Source organism: Pristiophorus japonicus, chromosome 1, assembly GCF_044704955.1.
Source record: "Pristiophorus japonicus isolate sPriJap1 chromosome 1, sPriJap1.hap1, whole genome shotgun sequence".
In the NCBI taxonomy this organism is placed as follows: Eukaryota; Metazoa; Chordata; class Chondrichthyes; family Pristiophoridae; genus Pristiophorus; species Pristiophorus japonicus.
The window spans coordinates 404,427,384-404,454,793 of NC_091977.1; the positions used below are offsets into that span (position 1 = coordinate 404,427,384).

General features: G+C 48.9%; 1 protein-coding gene across 1 annotated transcript in view; it reads right to left on the minus strand.

Annotated features, from left to right (window-relative positions):
* ythdf3 (YTH N6-methyladenosine RNA binding protein F3) overlaps positions 1-7,788 on the minus strand; it is an 82,614-nt gene extending 74,826 nt beyond the window's left edge. Inside the window, exons 1-2 of the mRNA XM_070891838.1 lie at positions 7,453-7,788; positions 311-390 (exon numbers count right to left, since the gene is read on the minus strand). Coding sequence (XP_070747939.1) covers positions 311-390; positions 7,453-7,483 — 111 coding nt within the window. The 5' untranslated portion in view covers positions 7,484-7,788. The remainder of the gene's footprint in view (positions 1-310; positions 391-7,452) is intronic.
* Between the last annotated feature and the right edge of the window lie 19,622 nt (positions 7,789-27,410).

Here is a 27,410-nt window from a genome sequence, read left to right on the forward strand (position 1 = left end):
AAACTGATCAGAAAATAAGTCAAGACCTTGCAGAATAAGTGGACTTTATTCCCTGTACTTACAGTAAACAAATATAAATTTGTTACTACTCTCTACCAAAAGAATGGGAACCGCTACTTGCAAAATCAGCTTTACTGCTCTGAACTTAGTATAGTAAGTTTACAGTCTTTGACAATTGAGACACATATTAATAAAGAAAAATCATGGAAATAAAATCCTTCCATTGTGTATGCATTTCTGCTGTAAGAAAACGCATACAATGCCGGTCAATGCTCAGTGCAGACATTCTTTGAAGATCAAAGTTACTTACCTGATTCGTCTGGCTGGTTAAATAAGGTTCAAAATCGTCATCGTTCACTGTGTCTTTTTGATGCATCGAACCGTTCTGAACTGTAATTAAAACATTTCATTAGAAAATGCTCTGAAACAATGCAATCATCTTTGAAAATCCAACTTTTTAAAGATTGTTTAAAGACGGTACAACAGGATACTACCAGAGTCATTGATGAAAAGGACAGGTGTCTCATGAAATTTTATGCACGCAGTTTCAGGACATACTGTATGAACATGTATGGTACGCTTAACTAGAACATTATGCAGTTTGCAAGTTGTAGATCATGTTTTTTTTTTTTAAAAAGCTGCATTACTACACTACCTCTAAAAAATAGATTTAGGATTAAGCAGAGTATAATACGGATGCAAAAAATATTTAGTATAATTACATGGCAACAATCTGATCAATGGTTACCTATCGCATCATAACCCAGAGGAAAGAATCTTGAGCAATTAATAGCCCAACACCTAAAGATTCATCCCTTCAAAATGACAACCAGGAAATCATTCCCTGAAAATATTAAATTGGATGATATAATGCTTGTCATTGTAAAACAGTGCATCATGAAATGCACAATATATTATTTTGCTGGTAAGGTGCAGCTTTAAGGCCAAACTAAGTCTAATTGTACAAGTAAACACAGCCAGAGGTCAGATTTTCATTATTATTTGTTCAGGGAACTGCATTAGTGGATTGGAATGCGCAACTCTGAAAAATTAAGCATTTTAAGATCATTTGCATCTGTAGTGCAGTGCAGCATATGCACAGGCACGGTCCCAGCCTGCAAGACTATTGGCAGGCCGGGGCCATTGGAGGGAGCAGCGTGCGACGGCATATCACTGCAGGGAGCAGCACGTGCTGCTGCAGGAGGGTGACGGCTGCAAACCAAGGTCGCTGGTTGCAGTGCGGGAGGGGCGAAGGAGCGGCAAGAGTTTGTAGAGGGAAGTGACCAGAGCCCAGGAGAGGCGTGAATCTGGAGCCCAGAGAGGGTGAAGGCCCAGAGGCAGCACGGGCCAGCCCACACTGCAATGTGTGCGCGCTCAGTCTGTGCAGCAGAGCTGGTCTCCAGTTAGTCTTCGGTAACCCTTGCCACTGGACCAAGACCTAGCTCTGTCAAGCCCATGTGGTGGCTGGTGTGCAACGGCCACTACACATTAAAAAAATCCATGCACAGGCATCTTCCATCCTTCACGATGTCGTTCGAGATCTGGAATATTAGGTCCTTTATTGAAACACCTGGGAACTCATCCCTTTTTGGCGTGGAAGCAAGTCAGCCTCGCTTTGAGGGACTGCCTATGATGTTGAAGATGATGATGATGATGAAGCATAGGCAATTGATATATTAGTAGGAAACCTTCTGAGGCATTATTCATGTTAAGTTTGGCTTTTAAAGGACAGGAGTTTTATACTGTTTAATAATCAATGTGTTATTCTGCTATAGTAGTGTTGTCTCTCTTTACTTAACAATTAAACTTTGTTACTCAAACACAAACCCAAGCCATTTAATCAAGTTTCATTGTTGTTTGGTCAGGTAATTTTGCAAATTGTAAAAGTGGTGGTCAATTTCAGCTCCAGATCAATTGTCCCCAGTATTAATTAGCTTGTGAAGGAATCCATACACTCTTGCATTGTTTTTAAAAGAGTTGCCCAAGGCAATGCCAACAGCAAGTCAAATGATTTGCTAAAAAGGACAGGAATATTGGCCCGGAATTTGCAGTGAGGACAATGGCGAATTGGCAGCATTTGCCGTCATTCCGCCTTTGAAATCGACCGGAACTTCGGGATTTGGCGCATGTGGAAATCCTTAAGTTGCGGTCTGTCATTGACAGCTCCAAAATAGGCTGCGCTATCTCCCCCTCTACAACCCGCCCCCACGTGAGCCCACCCCCTCCCCCAAACACAGCAAGCAATCTGTGTAATGACCCAAATCAGAGAATCTGGTCAAAACTTCGGCTCTTCCGCAGTAGTACACTTAAATTCCCCACTAAAAGTTAGACCCAAAGGGATTAGGTTTTAACAGCATTATTACTGCTAAACAAATGTTAAGGGCCTGGTAAATAAATTGTAATTGTGTGCAGTGAAATTTGTCCATTTTAATAAAAACATTTAAGTATTTAAGAAACTTTTAAAATGTTTTTCATTTTTTTTTTGTGTTTGTCCATCTGTATTTCAAGTTTGCCTTTTCCCCATGCAAGAGCACCAATCTTTGTTTTGCTCTCTCAGAGCTTACACATTTCCTTGATTGCTGTCTGAGAATTCTGCATTTTGAGTGGCTGAGTTCACACAAGAGGTTCCCCATTATACTTCACTGATTTGAATTAAATGTGGAAAACCCCAAGTTCTCGACACAGGATCGCAAGATCCTTTTGCGAAGCGTACTCAGGACCAGCAGCAAACGCCTTCGCTTCTGACTGCAAACTCCAGGCCATTATACCATGTAATACACAAGTAATTATTCAATATAGGTGTTCTTACAAAAGACTGATATTAAGTAATACACTGGTCAATTTAGAGCTGAAGACATCATGGTTCTGGTAGGTTCTATTAGCTGGAGAGTTTGTCTGCACTTTAGATGTTCTTTACTTTTTTTACTGCATGTGACATGGAAATTTGCATTGGTGTGACACTCAAGTGTGAAACATCAAGTTTGTGCATATGTAGTTTTTTTATTCCTAACAATCTTACTTAAGATCAATCAAAAGACATGCTATTTTATAAGGATAAAATGATACCCTATAATGCACATTGTATTATTGTTCTAGTAAAGTGTAAATGCTTGCCTTCAAGGCTACAAAATGGAATTGCTGTTAATTGATCTCTGCCAATCCAGTGTTTAAGAAGCTGCGATTGATTTTTTAAAAAACAGTTCATATAGATGTCAATTAAGAAGCTGCAGCCATTTGGGTTCCAGTGAGTTACTTCATTTCTACATACTTCTCTTTGAAGTGGCACACAAATTTTTGAGTGCGAGACTTGAAGCATGACAACCAGGAAATGTGAACTAGAACCCTGTTATCCAATACATTAGCCACATGTGGCTAATTGTATTTCCAATTAGTAAAAGAAAAAATTAGTAATAGACAGTCATTAGGCATACAATCTCCATTTATATTCGCATGGTGTATACGTGTACTTTAACCTTTGTGCACACGTTTGTAAAATGGTACGACAAAAAGCAGAGTGGGCGAGTGTTCTGTTTGATCGTTGAATACTTTACTTGCTTGGTTACTGAATGGTAGAAGTATGTTAAGTAAATGTATTTACCTGTATTGTGCGAGTGCATACAAGGTGTTTTCTACTAAAATTTGAACATGTGGCTAAAATAGAGTTGTCGTAGCCACAGCTGTGCCCAGTCAGCAATTTCACATTGGACAAAACTGCACAAGACATACTATTTTCATATACTTATGGATAGATAGCTGATTTCCATTTCCAAGGGATTCATTCTGTTTTTGATCAGTTTTTGTGTAGACATCAAACATCAGTGCATTCCATGCACTTGAGGTCTGATAAGAGGATGTGATGTTAATAATACAGGTTCAGTGAGAAAGCTGCAGTTCATTAGGAAATCCAATGTTCAGTAGATAAATCAGTAATAATGAAGGTTCCAACTGTTCTCTCAGAAGACACTTAAGTAAATTATATATTATTTTCATAAGAAATAAGAGCAGGAGTAGGCCGTTTGGCCTCTCGAGCCTGCTCCGCCATTCAGTAAGATCAGGGCTGATCTGATCATGGACTCAGCTCCACTTCCCTGTCCACTCCCCATAACCTCTTATTGCTCAAAAATCTGTCTATCGCCACATTTCTTATGTTCTTATTATTTTCCTTTCTCCGGCATCACACATCTTCCTATCTAGAATGAAAAGACGGAGCTGCAGATTTTGCTTCTGCTACAAATAACTCTCAGATCAAGTGGCCATATGGTGAGTCAAACAATGCCAGCTCTCCTTGGACTTGAATGTTGGGGGTTTGATTAAAAAGTTTGCAGATGACACTAAAATAGGCTGCGTGTTTGATAATGAAGAAGAAAGCTGCGAACTGCAGGAAGATATCAATGTACTGGTCAGGTGGACAGAACAGTGGCAAATGGAATTCAATCCGGGTAAATGTGAGGTAATGCATTTGGGGAGGTCTAACAAGGCAAGGGAACACACATTAAATGGTACGACACTGAAAAGTGTAGAGGACCTTGGAGTGCAGGTCCACAGATCTCTGCAGATAGCGGGTCAGGTAGATAAGGTGGTTAAGATGACATATGGAATACTTGCTTTTATTAGTCAAGGCATGGAATACAAAAGCAAGGACATTATGCTTGAACTGTATAAAACACTGGTTAGGCCGCAGCTGGAGGGAGTACTGTGTGCAGTTCTGGTCACCACATTACAGGAAAGATGTGATTGCACTGGAAAGGGTGCAGAGAAGATTTACAAGAATGTTGCCTGGCCTGGAGAATTTTGGCTATGAGGAAAGATTGGAGATGCTGAGTCTATTTTCTTTGGAACAGAGAAGACTGAGGGGAGACTTGATTGAGGTGTATAAAATTATGAGGGGCCTGGATAGAAAGGACCCATTTCCCTTTGCGGATGGGTCAACAACCAGGGGGCATAGATTTAAAGTAAATGGGGGGGGGGGAAAACAGGAAGAGGTTGAGAGGAGATATGATGGGAAATTTCTTCACCCAGAGTGTGGTGGGGGTTTGGAACTCACTGCCTGAAAGGGTGGTAGAGGCAGAAAGCCTCACCACATTTAAAAAAATACTTGGATGTGCACTTAAAAGTGCCGTAACCTACAGGGCTACAGACCAAGAGCTGGAAAGTGAGATTAGGCTGGGTAGCTCTTGGTTGGCCGGTGCGGACACTATGGGCCGAAATGGCCTCCTTCCATGTTGTAAATTTCTATGATTCTATGATTCCTCCGTGCCAGAGATCAAATATTTTACTTCCATGTGGCAGTTCATATAGTGGCAAATTTAAGAACCTTTAAAACAGAGATGAAAGTTTAGAGGCCTCTGCAGCTTGAAATCAGACTGTCAACTTTTCATCCAAATGTCAACAGCTCAGCCGCTTGAGATCCCATCACTAGTAAACAATACACATTACAATTAGCTGGCCTCAGCAAATGGTGACAAACAGGAAGTGAAGTCAGAGTTTGGTACATTCTTATACATGTAGCTCATTTTATTGAATAATATGGGCGTACAGTCAAAGCACTGGATTTTCCTGGAGAAATTGCAGACAAACACCTTACAATTCTAAAATAATTAATTCTATTGCGGACTCATTTTCCGGCAGCCAGAATGGGCCAGAATTTGCTGTCAAAATAAGGCTGAGGCTAATGGCTCTGGTCATGATTTATGTGCAAATGGCACAGCAACTTCAGGTGAAGGGCAGATGCACATTTAAACTCAAATATCCAAAAGTTGCTGTCAGGGTTGTGCCACTCCGTCATTAGTTTCGCAAAAACAGCAACTCGTTGTCTGTCTCACCATTGAAATGCTTTGAATGGCTTGAAGTTGTTGTTTTTGCACATTAGATATGAACTAAACTTGCCACATCAACTCATTCAGGTTTTAATTGTTGCTGGCAATTAATTGTCTCTTATCTCCCTCTCCTTTAATCCAAATTTTCTTTCCTCTCGATTTCTTTCTGTACCTGACTTGGCATTGAATTCACCCACTCTAATTAATACTTCCTTCTCCATCATCAAGCTGTTAATTTCACAATACTTCAATCTGATTGGGTAAGGAGATACACAGTTACTTGCCCTGTTCACTCAAGTCCCAGATACCCTATTTTGCTTGCTGCGCCATTTTCAACTCACACTTTCAGAAACTTGCGAGGCAAAAAATTAAAAACCTAAATGTGCAAGGGCAAGTCTAACTAACGGCAGATAGATGCCCTGCCACTGCAGATCATGGTCCAATGTCAAGAAGAGAGAACAGTGGATGATCAGAGAACATGGGAAATACTACTGTAAATGTTATACAGCCCAAATATAATGTAATTAAGAATTTAAGGCAGGTCAGCATTGATAAGACTTGCAACAGTTATTTCTCTAGTCTCCAGGTTGTCAGTATTTCAATTATATATTTTATAAACTGAGTAACTAAAAATTCCATTATTATATGTGTTTGTAAATAAACAAAAGGGCTGGCTATGCAATTTTTCAACATAACCCTATATTTTAAGTTGTTTAGGTGCGTCAAAGATGTTATGCAAGTTTATGAAAATGTAGTAAGCAGATCATAAGTGAAATTTTCTCAACTGAGTACATTTATTATTGTTTAAATCACGTATGTGCTATGCTGTTATCAGAAGCAAACATCAAGGCTACTCACATTAACACAGTCAAATCAATATTGCTGTATAGGTATTTATGTTATTTCACTTTCAAGACTTTGAAACAAAGGAAACCAAACACCCATGATAAAAAATAGAAGTCAACAAAGTGCAAACAAGTGAAATGAAAGTAGTAAAGTATCAAACTTCAGACTGAATGATTTTATCAGATTCATATGTAAAAAGAAAATCAAGGTAACCTAAAACTTCAGTCCTGTAAAGCGTGGAAGCTAATTTGTCCTATCGGACAACTTAGAAATCATGTCTTGCAATAGGAGTTCTTAAGTTTGATAGAAGTGGAGAAAATATTACTAAGTTTTCAAAGTTTGTTTGGTGAGCTCAGAAATAAAGATGCTCACGTTAGAAAAAAATCTTCAGGTTAAAGCGCTCTCTAGTAAAACAAACAAAAAAAATACAAAAAAAATTCAAAACACTCAGTCTGTATGAAATCAACAGAATGAGTAACGGACCAACTCACCTTTACTTCCCTGTCCTTTCGGTCTCTGATGTAGTATCGTGTTTAATAGAAAGCAAAAATACAAAAGAAAAGAAAACAAAAAAACACACAAAAAGAAGAAAACACCCGTCAGTACCTTATGAAAATTCTGAATTAAATATCAACAAGTTCTTTTAAAAAATAATCATAAATAAACCTTGTTATAATATTGCAAGCGACAGGAAATGTCTGAGAGAGAACGAGTCGTTGCCCGCGAGTCGTGGCCTTCGCGGCGGCCCGGACTCGAGCACTCGCTCCCCAGCTGGCAGTTAGCGCATTACCTGATCCACGCTGGTAGCAGACATTCTTCATGAAAGATCAGCAGGCAGGGGCTCGGCCTCGGGCTCCGGCTCCAGCTCCGGCTCGGCGGATTTGGTTTAAACCGTGCTCCCAGCGGATCGTGCAGCGGCTCGAGCCAGTGATGGTATATTCCCAGGAGGCGGGGAGCGCGCCGCTGGTTGCGTATCGGCAGATTTCCCTTAGCCTCTGTCTGTCGTTGTGGAGGCGGCAGCGAGTGTATGTGTGTACGTGTCTGTAAATGTACGATTATTATCTCTCTCTCTCGCACACACAATGGCGGAGGGCTCCAGCACTCACTTCCGTTCGCAGCCTCTGACCTTCCGGCACCTGACGTCATTGCGTGAAGGACAACCGAAGAAAAGTGGAAGAAATGGGAGGAGAGCGAGCGAGGCGCCAGGTGCAATACAGTCCTCCGGCCCAGGGGGCGCCATAGCGGCAGCGGCTTTCCCAAGGAAGATGGCGAGCGCTCTTCCGCTGAGTCCCAAACAGTCTCTCTCTTAGGCGGTCCCTCGTGTCAAGGATGACTTGCTTCCACCAAAAAGGGATGAGTTTACAGGCGTTTCAATGAAGGACCTGATATTCCAGTTCCTGCACTACATGTTGAAGGGTGGAAGATGCCTGTGCGTGGATTTTAACGTGTGGTGGCCGTTGTACAGTACCATCAATTGGAAGACAAGCATTGTAAGAAAAGGACTGAACTATTATAAATACTGTGCGCAAAAGCAAAATACTGCGGATTCTGAAATAAAAACAGAAAATGCTGCAAATCTCAGCAGCTCAGGCAGCATCTGTGGAGAGAAACAGATTTATCGTTTCAGGTCGATGACCCTTTGTCACCAGGAACCAGTGGGAACCTGTTCAACCTTCTTCATCTCCAGGCCAGATCCAAGACCGTCCCAACCTCTGTCGTCGAGCTACAGTACGCGGACGACGTTTGCGTCTGCACGCATTCAGTGACTGAACTCCCAAGTCATAGTCCACTTCTTCACTGAGACGTACGAAAGTATGGGCCTTACACTAAACATCCGTAAGACAAAGGTCCTCCACCAGCCTGTCCCTGCCACACAGCACTACCCCCCAGTCATCAAGATCCACGGCGCAGCTCTGGACAACGTGGACCACTTCCCATACCTCGGGAGCCTCGTCACAAGGGCAGATATTGACGACAAGCTTCAACACTGCCTCTAGTGCAGCCTTCGGAAAAGAGGTTTGAAGGCCCTCAAATCTGCCACCAAGCTCATGGTCTACAGGGCTCTATTGATACCCGCCCTCCCATATGGCTCAGAGACGTGTACCATGTACAGTAGACACCTCAAATCACTGGAGAAATACCACCAACGACATCTCCGCAAGATCCTGCAAATCCCCTGGGAGGACAGACGCACCAAAGTTAGCGTCCTTGACCAGGCCAGCATCCCCAGCATTGAAGCACTGACCACACTCAACCAGCTCCACTGGGCAGGCCACATTGTTCGCATGCCTGACACAAGACTACCAAAGCAAGCGCTCTACTCAGAAGTCCTTCACGGCAAATGAGCCAAAGGTGGGCAGAGGAAATGTTTCAAGGACACCCTCAAAGCCTCCTTGATTAAATGCAACATCCCCACCGATACTTTGGAGTCCCTGGCCAAAGACCGCCCTAAGTGGAGGAAGTGATTTGGGAGCATGCAGAGACCAAGCGCAGGCAGCAGAAGGAGCATGCGGCAAACCAGTCCCACCCACCCTTTCCTTCAATGACTGTCTGTCCCACCTGTGACCGAGTCTGTAGTTCTCGTATTGGACTGTTCAGTCACCTAAGAACTCATTTTTCGAGTGGAAGCAAGCCTTCCTCGATTCCAAGGGACTGCCTATGATGATGATGTGTGTATATAATTTATTACTGCTCCAATAAACACAGGAAAGAGCTAACCAATTTCAATGTTAGACAGCAATGAATTTGAAGTACTGGTTAATGGTGTGTGTGACAGCTAGCTGGCAACTGTAGTGGAGAGGACATGGAGTGCAGTAGTTTGAATGAGTTGAAGCTTTTGGAGAGGTGAGGCAGGGAGGCTGACTAGAAGATCAAATCAAGCCTCAAGTTGATGAAAGCATGGACTCGAGTATCATCAGCGGAGGGAGAGGCAGGGCCAGCAGCAGCAACATAACAGATCTGGAAGAAAGCAGTCTGGGTAACAGAGCGGATGTGGGGAGAGAAACAGCTCAGAGTCCAGCTATAAATCAAGGATCCACACCTTCTGACAGCTTGACGTAGCAGCTGAGGAGACTAATACAGTTGAAGCCAGAGACAGAACAAATTTGCGGTCAGTGGCAAACCGTCGGCAAGCAACACTGACCTCGAAGTCAGCTGTGACTCAGTGGGTAGCACTCTCGCATCTGAGTCAGAAGGTTGTGGGTTCAAATCCCACTCAGGACTTGAGCACAAAAATCTAGGCTGACACTCCAATGCACTGCTGAGGGAGTGCTGCACTGTCGTAGGTGCAGTCTTTCGGATCAGACGTTAAACCAAAGCCCCGTCTGCTGTCTCAGGTAGACTTAAAAGATTCTATGGTACTATTTCGAAGAAGAACGGGAATTATCCCTGGTGTCCGTGCCAATATTTATCAATCAACATAACAAAAACAGATTATCTGGTCATTATCACATTGCTGTTTGTGGGAGCTTCCTGTGCGCAAATTGGTTGCTGCATTTCCCACATTTCAACAGTGACAGTGACTACACTCCAAAAGTACTTCACTGGCTGTAAAACGCTTTGAGACGTCCGCTGGTCGTGAAAGGTGCTATATAAAGCAAGTCTTTCCTCCTTTCTTAAAGATCTTACGATGTCTGTGGCGAAAACGCTGTCGAAAGGGGATCCCTAGCGTAGAGCAGCGGTGATGTCATCAAACTGTCCAAAAAGCTAATCACGTTAAAAAATTCTCACAGACAGCCAACCAGGAAATAAAAAGCACTGTATATCTGTACTTTTTAAAAGTTTTACAGAGAACAAAATAAAGAGTAGGGCATACACATAGGATTAAGGTAGAAGCTGAAATATTAGCAACAAACTTTAAATAAAATAAAAAAATATATTTTTTAATTTTAAAAATTTTGGGGCTGGAAATTCATCAGTTTTCTGCCCTTTTACCGCCATAAAATTATTTACCACTGAAATACCGGCGATCTAATAATTTACCACCGAAATACTGCCAATGGTAAATTCATCTGTGATTATCCGCCAGCGATTATAAAAAAAAAGTCACCGTTTTTATGACGTCAATCAGTGTGCAACGTCGAAATACTACCGAAAATTACCGCCAGCAATAATTTCGTCAATACCACCATTTTTACCACCGGCCTAAAATACCGCCGTTAAAACTGTAGTCTTACCTGCTCGGACCCAGCGGTAATGACGCCATTTTGAAAAACGGAGCCGAAGTTCATTGTATGAAAGGATTTTGAGAGAAGGCTGAGTTTTATACAGTGAGCTTTATGAGAGCTTTATGTGAGTTCAGAGTTCGATTTTAACACTATTTGAGCACATTTGAGGACATTTTTTTAAATATCCCTGCCGATAATACTGGCTACTTATTCTATGCAGAATAGAGCTGAAAGAAGGTTTATTCAGGAGCATTATGAGCCTAATCAAAGAGCTCGCAGACTTAGGAGGAGGCCTTACCCCCAACAACTTTTCAGGGAGAAGTGCTCATAGCTACATCTGTCTGAGGCACAGTGCATTAGAAGGCTGCGCTTTCGAAAAGAGGTGGTCACAGAGATATGCCAGCTCATAAAGGCAGACCTGCAGCCCACCAGGACTACACTGCCGGTCAAGGTGAAGGTCATTGCGGCACTTACATTCTATGCCACCGGCTCCTTTCAGGCATCAGCTGGGGACATATGCTGCATCTTGCAGCACGCTGCACATCACTGCATTCACCAGGTGACTGCTGCACTATATGCACGCAGAATGGACTTTATAAACTTCCCAATGACCAGGGAGGCACAGAATGAGAGGACTGAGTTTTGCATGAATTGCTGGCTTCCCCAAGGTTCAGGGTGCCATTGACTGTACACACATCGCCCTGCGAGCACCTTTACATAATCCAGAAGTTTACCGAAATCAAAAGGGATTCTACTCCCTGAATGTACAGGTCATCTGCGACCATATGCAGCGCATCATGGCAGTCAATACCCAGTTTCCACGGAGCATCCATGATGCTTTCATCTTGCCTGCGGGCACTGTCTCTGACCTGTTTAAGCGTCAGCCACAAGGTCACAGCGGGATGCTGGGGGACAAAGGTTACGGCCTCGCTACCTGGCTCATGATCCCCCTCCAGAACCCTCAGACAGAAGCCGAGCATCGTACAATGACAGCCATATAGCCACACGCAATATAGTGGAAAGGACAATTGAAGTGCTCAAGGAGCGCTTCTGATGCCTGGACCACTCTGGAGGCAGCCTGCAATACCACTCTGAGCAGGTCGCTGAGTTCATTGTGGTGTGCTGCATGCTATACAACTTAGCCATCATGAGGGGACAGGAATTGCCACTGGGTACTGCAGGACCACCTGAGGAGAGAGGGGAAGAGGAGGGGGGGGGAGCACGAGGAGCCTGGCGATGAACCCATGCCACCACCCCCACCATAGGGAAGCCTTGTGGAGCTTTCGCCACTGCAAAACTTACATCAGAAGCTCATAAATCAATGCTTTGCTTGAACAGTGAGAGTTACATTTCACCTTTGCCTGCCCACTCTATCCCACCATGTTGACGATTATCCCTCTTATTCTAAAAGTGAGATACTGTACAAGAATGGTTAAGTTGAACAAAACGATTGATAAAAAATGTACAATTTTGAAACTTTGAAAATAAATAAATAATTTTTTCTGTTCAAATAATTTGTAAATTTGTACATTTTTGTGAAAGAAGAACAACAAAAACAATAACGATATACCACAACAACAACCACCCCCCGGCACCCCCCTGCACCTATTTTAACTGCGGCCACCTCTCCCACCCTGACCTTAACCCCCCCCTTTCTTCCTCCCACCACCCATACCCCTACCCACATTGGGACCAGGAAGTTGTGCAGTAAGGCGTCCAGAGTGCTGCTGTTGTCGTGGGGGTAGACGATGGCGACGCCATGTGTGGATCCCCTGCAGAAACTCGGGGTATGGAAGGCCCGGCTTCTGAGTGGGAAGGCTGCTGTTCTGCCTCCCCATTCACAGGTGCTGCCTGCCTGGGTGGTATGACACTGGGGGCTGCAGTCCCAAATTTCAAGACCATCATTTGCCGCAGGACACTGACAGTCTCGGTGCTTTCCCGGATCACAGCAACCATCTGCAACATGTCCGCAGCTTGTCTGCCAGATAGTGTGGCGATGTTGCTGGAAATTCCACCCAGGGCCTGGAGGAGCTCTCGACCGAGTTCAATGCTCTCCCTTGACAGTCCCACCATGCTCAGGTTTGCGCCTGCCTGTCTCTCAGTAGACCAACTTTGCTGACTCAACCTCTGTAGAGGCGGCATATGGGATTCTACCCTTGAGGCATGTTGCTGTACACAACTTGGTCCCACTGCCTTGGAAGCAGGGATCCCTTGAAATGTGGATCCCTCCGAGGGAGTTGTGGTGGCAGCTAAAATAGGTGCTGACTCGTCCAACCCCTCCATCCCCACCTCCCCCTCCACCCATAACTCCTCCTCCACCCCCACTGACACTAACAACAACGCCCCCACCCCCGCAATAGCTGTTTCCTCTGGGTGCCCCTCATCCACCTCTCTCTTCCTCATTCTCCTCGTTGATCTAAGCACCAAAGTATGACCTGGAGGTGGAGGCTTCCATGGTGGGATGCGGCGCATGCGACTCCTCATCTGGAAATAGAAAATAACATACGAGTGATTAGCAGCAGTGGAGGGGGCAGGGTGACATGAGTACAGACACATAGCGCAAGCCTATTTGAAGGACCACCACTACTGCATTATATATCGTCAAGAGACACTACATGAAATTACCCGAACCCGAGTCCACAGACACTGCATGACATTACATTACATGACCTCAACACAGCCCAGGAATTTTGCAGGACTTACCCTCAGTTGAAGACATAGAATCAGCACCCGCATGGGTAGTTGATCTGTTGTGGGCACCCACCAGGGCTGCCACACATTCCTCCATCTCTGTTAAGGGCTGGATGTTGGGTGGGCCACCCCCTGTGCGTCACTGCTCACTTCGATTGTGAGCCAGTTTTTTCTGCAAAAATTACAACAGCAATACTTAACCGAATTGCCCTTCTGCTCTTGTGGCACACACAGATAGCCCATAAAGCACTTATAACATACTGTGTGCATTTAATACAGTCCTTTGTTTAATATCCCATTAAGCTGCACGTGGTTCATGAGGAAGACAGCAGAAACATCTTTAAAGATCTCTGAAAGTCATCTTAATAATGTGTATAGATCATTCATGGCAAATAAGGTGCAGCACTAAGCCTCCCTATAGCAACATGTCAGATTACATTGTAAGTAATCAAGAGTGCATGAATAAAAATATTACTTTCGGGCACACACACCAAGATCATTTCACCTCTTCCTGCACTGCTGGGGGCCCCGGTGGATGTCATCTGCTGAGTACACCTCCTCAGCAGTAGCAGTCCATATTCTTTTGCCGACAACTGGAACGGGTTTTGCTCATCCACCCCAAAACAATTGGCCCAATCTGGCCTCCACTGCTGCCATCTAGGCTGAATTTTTGTGCCCTTTGTCTCGCTACTTCTGAGTGCTGCATTTTTCTCCTATTCTCCTGTTATCTTCTATTCAAATATCTCTCCTCTCCGATTATCGCCTATTATCTCTCGCTCTCTCTCTCCAAAATGGATGACTGCTGGGTGCACTGCGCATGTGCGGGTGAACCCGGACTGTAACACCTGACCAGAACTGTCATGTATTCAACCAGCATTGTAACCCATGTATAAACTGACCTAAGTTGTACACCGTGAGAACACTGACCACTAGGTGGGAGACAATCCGAACCTGGACCTTCAGGTATAAAAGGGGAAGCTCCACCCACCTTCATCACTTGAGTGCTAAGGAATAAAGGACAGGTCACAGACTGACCTTCTCTCAAGCATGGGCCTCGTGTGCATTTATACTGTGTAGTACGGACGTATCAATGGCGACAAGAAACTGGGATTTAAACCACGCGAGCATGGCCACCAGCAGAACAGACGAGAGGTACTGTGTTAAGGAATGGTTGGGACAGAGATTCAACGTTGTTAAAGCAGCACACAGTTCTCCAGGCAGACAAGGGCAGTCAGGCATGCCCCAACATGTAGTCGAACCCAGAGGGGGAGTTCGACAGAGACAATGGCAAGCTGAACAGCGATTCACGCCATTGCAAGGGACAATGCGGCCAGTAATGGGGCCATCAACACCTGTTAATGGTGCACTCAAGGACAATAACAGGGGCAGTCAGGGACGATCGACTGGCAAGGGACCTTTTGTTTCAAACCGCAACTCATGCTGGAGGCGTGGAGGCATACATTCAGCCGGAGTTTGCAGAGATGAGCAAAATACCTGCAGAAATTGCAGAAATGGACACTGGGGGAAATCGCTGGAAGCTGAAGTTCGGCGAGTTCATGTGGAGCACGTATACAGTTCATACACCAGGACGCCACCGATAATGATGAAAGTGCTCCTCAATGGCATCCCAGTATCAATGGAGTTAGACACGGGTGCCAGCCAGTCCCTGATGGGTATCAAACAGTTCGAAAAGTTGTGGGCATCCAAGGCCAGGAGGCCAAAATTATCGGCGATTGACGCACAGGATTTACACAAAGCAGGTCATTCCGGTGCTAGGCAGCGCCACGGTAGTCGTGACCCACAAAGATTCGGAGAACAGGTTGCCACTCTGGATTGTCCCAGGGGACGGTCCCGCACTACTGGGGAGGAGTTGGCTTGCTGTCATGAACTGGAAATGGGGCGATGTCAATGCAATTTCCTCTGTGGAGCGAGTATCATGCTCACAGGTCCTGGACAAATTTGACTCATTATTTCAACCCGGCATTGGCACTTTCATGGGGGCCAAGGTAGTGATTCACATAAACCCGGACGCCAGACCAGTACACCACAAGGCCAGAGCGGTGCCGTACGTGATGCGGGAAAAGATAGAAAGCGAATTGGACTGCCTGTTGAGGGAAGGCATCATCTCGCCAGTCGAATTCAGTGACTGGGCAAGCCCGATTGTGCCGGTGCTCAAGGCGGATGGGTCGGTCAGGATATGTGGCGATTACAAGGCCACCATCAATCGGGTGTCACTCCAAGACCAGTACCCGCTACCGAGAGCGGAGGACCTCTTTGCGACGCTATCCGGTGGCAAACTTTTTTCAAAATTGGACCTGACCTCAGCTTACATGACCCAGGAGCTGGCGAGTGAGTCGAAGAAGCTGACCACCATCACGACACACAAGGGGTTGTTTGAGTACAACAGATGTCCGTTTGGGATTCGCTCAGCCGCCGTGATCTTCCAACGAAATATGGAAAGCCTCCTCAAGTCGATTCCAGGGACGGTGAATTTTCAGGACGACGTCCTCATTACGGGTTACGATACTGAAGAACACCTCCACAACCTGGAGGAGGTGCTACGCAGACTGGACCGGGTAGGTCTGCGACTGAAAAAGGCGAAGTGCATCTTCCTAGCTCCAGAGGTAGAATTCCTGGGGATGAGGGTAGCAGCAGACGGGATCATCCCTACTGCATCCAAGACGGAAGTGATCCAGAGAGCACCCAGACCCCGTAACATGATGGAGCTGCGTTCATTCCTGGGGCTCCTGAACTATTTTGGTAACTTTCTTCCCAAATTGAGCCGCTACACGTGCTCCTATGCAAAGGTCGCGAATGGGTCTGGGGGGACAACCAGGAAAGGGCTTTTAATAGAGCACGCAATTTGTTATGTTCCAACAATCTGTTAACGGTATATGACCCATGTAAGAAACTTGTGTTAACGTGCGATGCGTCGTTCTATGGTGTCGAGTGTGTGTTGCAGCATGTCAATGCCAAGGGTCAGTTACAGCCGGTAGATTATGCCTCCAGGAGTCTGTCCCAGGCAGAAAGGGGCTACGGGATGGTAGAAAAGGAGGCGTTCGCATGTGTATATGCGGTAAAGAAAATGCACCAGTACCTGTTTGGCAGGAAATATGAGCTGGAGACAGATCACAAACCCCTAACGTCCCTTTTGGCTGACAACAAGGCCATAAATGCAAACGCATCGGCCCACATACAGAGGTGGGCACTCACGTTAGCTGCCTATGACTACACAATTCGGCACAGACCGGGCACCGAAAACTGCGCCGATGCACTCAGCAGGCTCCCACTAGCCACCACTGAGGGGGCTACCGAGCATGCTGCTGAGATGGTCATGGCTATTGAAGCTTTCGGAAGCGAAGGCTCACCCGTGACAGCCTGTCAGATTAAAGTCTGGACAAATAGAGACCCGCTATTGTCTCTAGTCAAGAAATGTGTCCTGAATGGGGACTGGGCAGCCACGTACAGGGCATGCCCTGAGAAATTTAAACCATTTCACAGGCGCAAGGATGAACTCACGATTCAGGCCGATTGCCTACTGTGGGGAAACCGCGTAGTCATGCCCCAGATGGGCAGAGAGGTGTTCATCAGAGAACTCCACAATGGGCACCCGGGCATTGTCACGATGAAGGCAATTGCCAGGTCACACGTTTGGTGGCCATGGATAGACGCAGATCTGGAACTTTGTTTTTTCAGGTGCAACACTTGTGCCCAGCTGGGCCATGCGCCCAGGGAAGTCCCCCTTAGCCCTTGGCCATGGTCCGCCAAGCCTTGGTCACGCATCCATGTGGACTACGCAGGTCCTTTCTCGGAATGAGTGATCACAGTATGGTTGAATTTGTAATACAGATTGAGGATGAGGAAGTAGTGTCTCAAACGAGCGTACTATGCTTAAACAAAGGGGACTACAGTGGGATGAGGGCAGAGTTAGCTAAAGTAGACTGGGAACACAGACTAAACGGTGGAACAATTGAGGAACAGAGGAGGACTTTTAAGGAGCTCTTTCATAGTGCTCAACAAAAATATATTCCAGTGAAAAAGAAGGGCGGTAAGAGAAGGGATAACCAGCCGTGGATAACCAAAGAAATAAAGGAGAGTATCAAATTAAAAACCAATGCGTATAAGGTGGCCAAGGTTAGTGGGAAACTAGAAGATTGGGAAAATTTTAAACGACAGCAAAGAATGACTAAGAAAGCAATAAAGAAAGGAAAGATAGATTACGAAAGTAAACTTGCGCAAAATATAAAAACAGATAGTAAAAGCTTTTACCGATATATAAAACGGAAGAGAGTGACTAAAGTAAATGTTGGTCCCTTAGAAGATGAGAAGGGGGATTTAATAATGGGAAATGTGGAAATGGCTGAAACCTTAAACAATTATTTTGCTTCGGTCTTCACAGTGGAAGTCACAAAAGCCATGCCAAAAATTGCTGGTCACGGAATGTGGAAAGGGAGGACCTTGAGACAATCACTATCACTAGGGAGATAGCGCTGGACAGGCTAATGGGACTCAAGGTACACAAGTCCCCTGATCCTGATGAAATGCATCCCAGGGTATTAAAAGAGATGGCGGAAGTTATAGCAGATGCATTCGTTATAATCTACCAAAATTCTCTGGACTCGGGGAGGTACCAGCAGATTGGAAAGCAGCTAATGTAACGCCTCTGTTTAAAAAAGGGGGCAGACAAAAGGCAGGTAACTACAGGCCGGTTAGTTTAACATCTGTAGTGGGGAAAATGCTTGAAGCTATCATTAAGGAAGAAATAGCGGGACATCTAGATAGGAATAGTGCAATCAAGCAGACGCAACATGGATTCATGAAGGGGAAATCATGTTTAACTCATTTACTGGAATTCTTTGAGGATATAACGAGCATGGTGGATAGAGGTGTACCGATGGATGTGGTGTATTTAGATTTCCAAAAGGCATTCGATAAGGTGCCACACAAAAGGTTACTGCAGAAGATAAAGATACGCGGAGTCAGAGGAAATGTATTAGCATGGATAGAGAATTGGCTGGCGAACAGAAAGCAGAGAGTCGGGATAAATGGGTCCTTTTCAGGTTGGAAATCAGTGGTTAGTGGTGTGCCACAGGGATCGGTGCTGGGACTGCAATTGTTTACAATATACATAGATGACCTGGAAGAGGGGACAGAGTGTAGTGTAACAAAATTTGCAGATGACACAAAGATTAGTGGGAAAGCGGGTTGTGTAGAGGACACAGAGAGACTGCAAAGAGATTTAGATAGGTTAAGCGAATGGGCTAAGGTTTGGCAGATGGAATACAATGTCGGAAAATGTGAGGTCATCCACCTTGGGGAAAAAAAGAGAATATTATTTGAATGGGGAGAAATTACATGTTGCGGTGCAGGGGGACCTGGGGATCCTTGTGCATGAAACTCTTTTGGAGTTTACCTGAAAAAACATAAACATTAAACCATGCCACCCGCCCTGGATGACACACCAGTCATTTACAAGGCCCTTTTTTTCTTTTTTGTGGGATTTTTTTTGTGTTTTTTTTTTTTTTTGGGCACATTTTTTTCCTCCAGTGCCCCCTATAAAAGGGGAGGGGGACACTAAAAGCACCAGCAATTAAAACAAATTAAACTTTAAAACATAAAATCAAATTAAAATTTGGTTGCCGGGCGTGACAATGCACTCCAGTCCCTCCAGTGCCCACCTCTCGCGGAAGGCCGCGAGCGTACCGGTGGACACCGCATGCTCCATCTCCAAGGACACCCTGGCGCGGATGTACGCGCGGAAGAGAGGCAGGCAGTCAGGTTGAACGACCCCCTCGACCGCCCGCTGCCTGGACCGGCTGATGGCACCCTTGGCCGTGCCCAGGAGCAGTTCTACGAGGAGGCCCTCGGACCTACCCGCTCCCCTCCGCACAGGGTGCCCAAAGATCAGGAGAGTGGGACTGAAGTGCAGCCAGAATTTCAGGAGCAGCCCCTTTAAATAATAAAACAGGGGCTGCAACCTCGTGCATTCCATAAAAACATGGAACACGGACTCTTCCAGACCGCAGAAATTGCAGGCGGCCTGGGAGTCCGTGAACCGGCTTAAAAATTTGTTGCACGGCACTGCTCCGTGCACCACCCTCCAGGCCAAGTCCCCGATGAATAATGGGAGGACTCCCGCATAGAGTGCCCTCCATCGGGGACCCCCGCCTCCTCCGGACGGCAAGATGGTACGCCATGGCGTGTCCGGACAGCCGGCAAGGATGGCAAAGTTGAGAGTGTGCAGGAGCAGCCCGTACAGGAAACCCGTCCGCGCGGAACTGAAAGGCACGGAGGGGATTTCCTCGAGGCGGCTCAAGTTGTGAGGCGCCGGCTCCCAAGGGAGGTTCCGGGGTTTGGCGCCGATGAGGAATTCCGTCCGGACGGGGGTCAGTTCGGACGGGATCTCCCCACATGCTTGAGCCTCCTCGATGCACCTAACAAAGTCAGGGCCCAAAGCTGTTTTTAGCGAGTCGATGGCTTCGGCCGTGCGGCAGACGTTGGCTGAATTTAGGCGCCGCGCCAGCATGCCTGGCGCCATCCAGCCCGCTCCTCCGCCATCGAGCAGGTCCCTGACCCTGGTCACTTCACCAGCCACAGCCCTCTCTTCCGACCGCCACATAAAACCTCGGTCGTGGAGGTATGGATTCCCGAGCAGCGGTTCCTGCAGGACAGCCGCCACTCCAGCCGGCGGAGAGCTGCGCTTGGTGGAGACTTTGTTCCAGACCCTAATGAGTTCCTTGTAAAAGACAGGCAGCTCCTGGAGGGCGGTCCTGACACCCCCCAAGTTCACAAACAGGAGCTGCGTGTCGTAATTCAGGTCGCGCTGCTGGCGGAAGAAATACGTCGCCAGAGCACACCACCTAGGAGGGGGCTCGACGTAAAAGTATCTCTGCAGGGTCTGAAGACGGAAAGTCGCGAGCTGGGCGCTGACACACACCAACGACTGACCGCCTTCCTCAAGCAGGAGACTCAAGACCGCGGCAGAGACCCAGTGCTTCCTGTTGTTCCAGAAGAAGTCCACCAGCTTCTTCTGTATCTTGGCGACAAACGCAGGGGGAGGGGTCAAAGTGACCAGCCGGTACCACAACATTGCGGCCACCAGCTGGTTTATGACTAGCGCTCGACTCCTGTAGGACAACACTCGGAGCAGTCCTGTCCAGCGCCCTAGGCGAGCGGCGACCTTGGCCTCCAGCTCCTCGTCGGGGCTAAGGTAGGCTCCCAGATAGAGGAGATGGGTCGTGCTCCAGGCAAAAGGCCTGAGCTCCTCCGGCAGGGAGTCCACCCGCCACTGACCCACCAGGAGTCCGGAACATTTTTCCCAGTTGATTCTGGCGGAGGATGCGGCCGAGTAAATCTCCTGGCACTCACGCATCCTCCGCAGGTCAGCGGGATCCTCTACCGCGAGGAGCACGTCATCGGCGTAAGCCGAGAGGACGACCTACACGCCCGGCCCTTGCAGAGCCAGTCCCGTCAACCTCGTCCGCAGGAGGCGCAGGAAAGGCTCCACGCAGATGGCATATAACTGGCCGGACATGGGGCATCCCTGGCGCACCCCTCTCCTAAAGCGAAGGGGCGCCGTCAAGGACCCGTTAACCTTAATCAGACACTCCGCGGCGGCATACAAAAGTCGGATCCGGGCGACGAAATGCGTCCCGAACCCGAAAGCGCGCAGAGTTCCGAGCAGATAGTCGTGATCCACCCTGTCGAACGCCTTGTCTTGGTCGAGAGATAGGAAGGCGACCGACAGACCAGCCTCCTGGGAATGATGGATGAGGTCCCGGACCAGATGGATGTTATCGTGGATTGTCCGGCCCGGGACCGTGTAGGACTGGTCGGGGTGGATCATGTGGTCCAGCACGGTGCCAAGGCGAGCAGACATCGCCCTGGCGAAGATTTTGTAGTCCGTGCTGAGGAAGGAGACCGGGCGCCAGTTCTTAAGGAGGCGGAGATCGCCCTTCTTAGGCAGCAGGACGATGACTGCCCTGCGCCAAGAGAGGGGCATCTCCCTGGTCGCCAGACTTTCCCCCAGGACCCGCGCGTAGTCGCTCCCCAGGACGTCCCAGAACGCCCTGTGGAACTCCACGGTCAGCCCGTCCAACCCCGGGGATTTTCCCCTCGAGAGCCGGTCGAGGGCACCGGTCAGCTCCGCCAGGCTTAGCGGAGCTTCCAAATTTTCACCGCCCTCCGGGCTGACTTTCGGCAGGTCCTCCCACAAAACTCTATGCGCTTCCTCGCTGGACGGATCCGGAGAGAACAGAGCCCCTAATATTCACGGGCCCTGTTGTTGACGCCCTCCGGATCCGAGACGAGAGAGCCATCGTCGGCCAGCAGCGTCAAGAGCTGCTTACGGACACTCTGCCTTTTTTCCAGCGAGTAGAAGAAGGGGGAGCCGCGGTCCAGATCCCGCAGGAACCGGATCCGCGACCTCACGAACGCGCCTCGGGACCCGACGAGCTGCAGGTCCTTCAGCGCGGCCTTCTTAGCTTCGTACACCGTCCGCAGGGCCGGGTCCTCGACGACTTGACCGAGACGGGATTCCAGGTCGAGCACCTCTTTTTCTAGGCGCCCGACTCCGGCCGCCCGCCTCTTGGTCGACCCCCTCGCGTACTCTTGACAGAAGACGCGGACGTGAGCCTTGCCCACGTCCCACCATAGCCTCAAGGAGGGGAAGCCCCCCTGCTTCCTTCTCCAGTCGGCCCAGAATCGACGGAACGAGTCCTGGAACCGCACGTCCTCCAGCAGCCGGTTGTTAAAGTGCCAGTACGCGGACCCCGTCCTCGCGCGGAGCGAAGCGAGCTCCGCCCACACCAGGTGGTGGTCCGAACACGGCACCGGCCGCATGGAGGCCGCCGGGACGCAGGAAACGTACGTCCGAGACACGTAAAGGCGGTCGACTCTGGACCATCCTACTCCAGGCCTCACCCAAGTAAAGGCACTGGAGTCGGGGTGGAGATTTCGCCAGACGTCCACCAAGTCGAAGGACCCGACCAGGTCCCTCAACTTCTCCATCGCCGTCATGCTCTGCGGGGCACCGGAGCGGTCCCTCGCCTCGAGGGTGCAGTTAAAATCCCCCCCGAGGACAATGCAGTCGCCGACGTCGACGGAGCCAAAAAGAGCGGACACTTCTTCGAAGAAGCGCGCCTGCTGCGGGCCGGGCTGAGGGGCGTACACGTTCATGAGATGGGGCGGCACGTCCCCCAGGCGAACCGTTACGTGCAGCAAGCGGCCTGGCACGGGCTCCTCGACCCCCAAGATCTCCGGCTGAAAATGCGGGCCCAGCAAGATGGCCACCCCACTAAAAGTGGCGGTGAGGTGGCTCATGCGGACCTCTCCTTGCCATTCCAGGAGCCACGTGGCTTCGTCTCCCGGAACGGTGTGGGTTTCTTGCAGGAAGCACACCGCATATTTCCCCTCCCGCAGGAGCGAAAAATTGTCAAATCTACGACGTGCCCCTCTGCCGCCGTTGATGTTGAGGCTGGCTATGGTTATCTTCATGGCAAAAGCATAGTGCAACCTCTACCTTAACCTATTGCGGGGGAGGGAGCGGAGTCTTTTGTTGACCTCCACTCCTTCAGCAGCCCCGCAAGGAACTTTTTGAGCCGGCGCAGCTCAAGGTCTTGCGCCCTTGATAAGGGCCCGCCCGCGGCCATGGTTTTAGCGGCGACGCGGACGGAAGCGATGAGCAGCCCCGGCTCGGACCATCTTTCCCGGGCCAGATGGGCTCGGTTGCGGCGACCCTGGCTCTCGACCAAAAAGTCCCGGAGATCCTCTACGGGAATGAGGGAGGACTCAGCGGCGGGCACGAGGAGATCCACCGCCTCACTGGCGATGGACTCGAGATCTTCACCCGCGTCCTCCACTGAGTTCCCGTCCTCCTCCGGGAGGTCGCCGCTAGCAGCCGGCCCATCGACCGCACGAGGTACAGCAAATGGCCTGGCCGCTCCATCCGGCCCTGGCTCTGCCCCGATCCCACCCCCAGGATCGTCGGCAGAGGAGTCCCCACTGGGCTCTTTTAGAATTGGTGCTGGGTCGGGAAGTGACAGTGGAAGGGGTTCCTCCTCCGCCCCAGGAACCGGGGAACAAGGAGAGACCCGGCCATAGAAAATCCCAAGGCCCTCCAAGCGCTCCAGCTCCAAAGCAGGGGGCGAGAGTGGGTGTTCCTCCCCCTCCCCGCCGCCACCCCCCCGGCCCAGCGTGTACAGATTCATTAAAAGTGTTAATACTTTGTATTTCTGCCAAGTCGAGCAAATCCCAGGGGAAGTTGGATATTGGCTGGGCGGGCTCAGGTTCGGCCTTTTCGGCCCTGCCCGCTTCAGTCCCCGGGACGCTCGACCCGGCGGCTACGTATTCTTCCGCTGGCCCCACGCCCCCCACGACAGGCAGATCTTTCACGGCATCCCCGGGAGGCAGCGGCTGGGCAGCCTCGACTGCCTCACCCTCCCCGGGGCCAGATTCCTCGTGCCTACGGCGCAGTTTGGGGGCGCCGGTGGGGGACGCGGGACACGTGGTGGGCACCGACTCCTCCGCGGAGGGATGTTGTTCCCCCCCCGCCTCATTGGAGCGGCGCCTCCTTTTTTTCCTGGGGGGGCACGGAGACAGGGAGACACGCGTGTCTGCCAAGGCCTCCCGCTCCACTCCCCCCTTTTTCTTATCTTGCCCGGGCCCGAACCCCTCTGCGGTATTAGTCAAGGGCTCGGGCATGGGCTCAGGGCACCCCACGCTCGCCGGTGACGGGGTTGGGCCGAGCGCGGTAAACAGCTTGTCTGGCGCACTAAGGGGACCCGCCTCTAGGTGTTTCGCCTTCTTCTGCGCCTTCTTTCCGGCCGGACGCTCTCCCTCCCCCCCGCCGGAAGCCGTGAAAACAAAGGCCCCCGACGATGCCCGCGCACCCACAGCTCCCGGCACGCGGACGCTACTAGGGGGAGGGGTGGCGGCGGCGCCAGCCTTGTCCGCCCTCAGTGGTTTGGCGGCTTTGGAGGCGGGGCAGTTCTTACGAACGTGCCCCACCTCCCTGCAGGCATGGCACCGCATGCCGTCCGACGTCCAAAAGACACGGTAGGCAGTCCCCTCGTGCACCACATTAAAATTGCCCTCTGTCGTCTCTTCCCGCGCCAGCCGGACAAAGAGCTGGCGGCGGAAGGAGAACACATGGCGCAGGCTGTTCTCCCTGAGGCCAAGCGGCATGGGGTTGATCCCCGACCTTACCTCCCCCAGTTGGTGTAGGTGAGGGAGGAGGAGCTCAGCGGGAACAAAGGGCGGGACGTTTGATAGAATGACCCTCTGCGCGGTGGCCTCGAGAGGGTCCACCGGCAGGAACGTCCCGCCCACCGTGAGCCCCTTTTCAATGGCCAGGGACACCGCCCGCTCCGATCCCTGGAAGAACACGGCCTTCCCAGACATCTTGGAGGCTGCGACAATGGCCGAGGGGCCGACTACCCCAGCCATCGCCCGCACGCACTTCTCAATGCTCATTGTGGGGTGAGTGTAGCTCTTGACCCCGTGTTTCGTAGTTATAAGTCTGAATGGTGGCAGGGCAGCAGGTGGCGCAGGAGGTGCCGTGGATGTGGATGCCGCCTGCGCATAAGTCCTAGCTGGCCCTGCCACCGGCGTAGATGGGGTCGCCATCACGGGGTCCCTTTAAGGGCTACACCCACCCCAAAGTCACAGGCCTTAATGGTCTTTAAATGGCCTCGTTTAATAGACTGAGCAGAGGAGCTCTTAACGAGGCACACCTCTCCCCTAGTTGACAATTGGGGAGGGGCCTTGCTCCCTCTGCTCAGTTGTCTTAATTGTTTTATATTTTTCCAATCAATTTGGGAGGAAAAGGGCTCTCAGAGAGAGAGGGGAGAGACAGAAAGTAACAGAGAAAGAGAGAGGGGGTGGGAAGGGGGGAAACTGCGAGGGCAGGTCTCCCCTCGCAGCTGTGGGTGGGTGCAATCCCCAGATGGCAAACAAAAATAGTCTTTGGGGTGGTCTTCGGGTGAGGGGAGAAGATGTCTTCACCTGGTGCAGCTGGAGCCACACAGGCACACACTCCCAACGATGTTTAATTAGGGTGGATTAATTGTTTCTTCAGCCTGGTAGCTACAGCTATCCCAGGCTAGGCAATGGGGGAGGGGTGCTTCAAAGGTGTGTGTGGCCTAGTTGTAAGCAAGGCCCCCACACACACTTCCACACACACACACCCCCCACGATGTTCCGGCCCCCGACTGGTCTTCTTTCCTCCCCCCAATGATACAGCAAAGTCTTTTCGGGACTGCACCATTACACCCACCTGTAGAATGGTCGAGTCTCCCTCCTTCCACACTGGATGTTGTTGTTGGTCTTTCCCCCTCTCTCCAACTCTTTGTAGAAATGGTGAAGTTGTTCAAGTTTTCTGTTTTTTCCTCCTCTCCCTCTGGGTGAAAGTTGGTGGTGAAGCCTCTTCCTTCCTTCCTTCTCTTCCTGGGCTGATTCCCAGGCCCAGCCAGGAGCAAAAGCAGCAGCTCCTTCTCTCACTGCTCACAGCTCCAACTGTTTAGGCCACGCCTCCACTGCTCCACTATTGGCCCAGGTGCAGCAGCTAATCAGGAAGGCGAATGGAATGTTGGCCTACATTGCGAGAGGGATGGAGTACAAAAGCAGGGAGGTCCTGCTGCAACTTTACAGGGTATTGGTGAGGCCGCACCTGGAGTACTGTGTGCAGTTTTGGTCACCTTACTTCAGGAAGGATATACTAGCTTTGGAGTGGGTACAAAGACGATTCACTAGGCTGATTCCGGAGATGAGGGGGTTACCTTATGATGATAGATTGAGTAGACTGGGTCTTTAATCCTTGGAGTTCAGAAGGATGAGGGGTGATCTTATAGAAACATTTAAAATAATGAAAGGGATAGACAAGATAGAGGCAGAGAGGTTGTTTCCACTGGTCGGGGAGACTAGAACTAGGGGGCACAGCCTCAAAATATGGGGGAGCCAATTTAAAACCGAATTGAGAAGGAATTTCTTCTCCCAGAGGGTTATGAATCTGTGGAATTCTCTGCCCAGGGAAGCAGTTGAGGCTAGCTCATTGAATGTATTCAAATCACGGATAGATAGATTTTTAACCAATAAGGGAGTTAAGGGTTATGGGGAGCGGGCGGGTAAGTGGAGCTGAGTCCACGGCCAGATCAACCATGATCTTTTTGAATGGCGGAGCAGGCTCGAGGGGCTAGATGGCCTACTCCTGTTCCTAACTCTTATGTTCTTATGTTCTATGTTCTGAGATATATGCAAATTAATGGGAACATATATTTAAATATTATATTGCCCAATGCGCCACAGCACACAGGTGAAGGAGAAATTTGATAGAGATGTTCAAAATCATGAAGGGTTTTGATAAAATATAGGGAGAAACTGTTTCCAGTGGCAGAAGGGACAGTAACCAGAGGTCACAGATTTCAGGTAATTGGTAAAAGAACCAGAGGTGACGTGAAGACAAATTTCAGTGAGCTGTTACGTTCTGGAATGTACTGCCTGGATGGTGGAAGCAGATGCAATAATAACTTTCAAAAGGGAATTGGATAAATACTTGAAGCGGAAAAAAAATTGCAGGTCTGTGAGGAAAGAGCAGGGAAATGGGACTAATTCGATAACTCTTTCAAAAAGAAGGATGGACTAAATGGCCTCCTTCTATGCTGTATCTTTCTATGATTCATGCAGCCAAAATTGACACTGTTCACATTCTACCAGTTTCAACAGCCAAGACTAAAATTGACCCCATTATGCTATTTATTAAATTAATAAATCTTAGCTATTTATGTGTACATATATTTCAAAAACTGTGCAGGTAAGTTTTCATGTGATATGCCTGCTAATGAGCTGAACAATGCATCTTCTCGCATAAATAGGTTATATCTATCCAGTTGGCAGA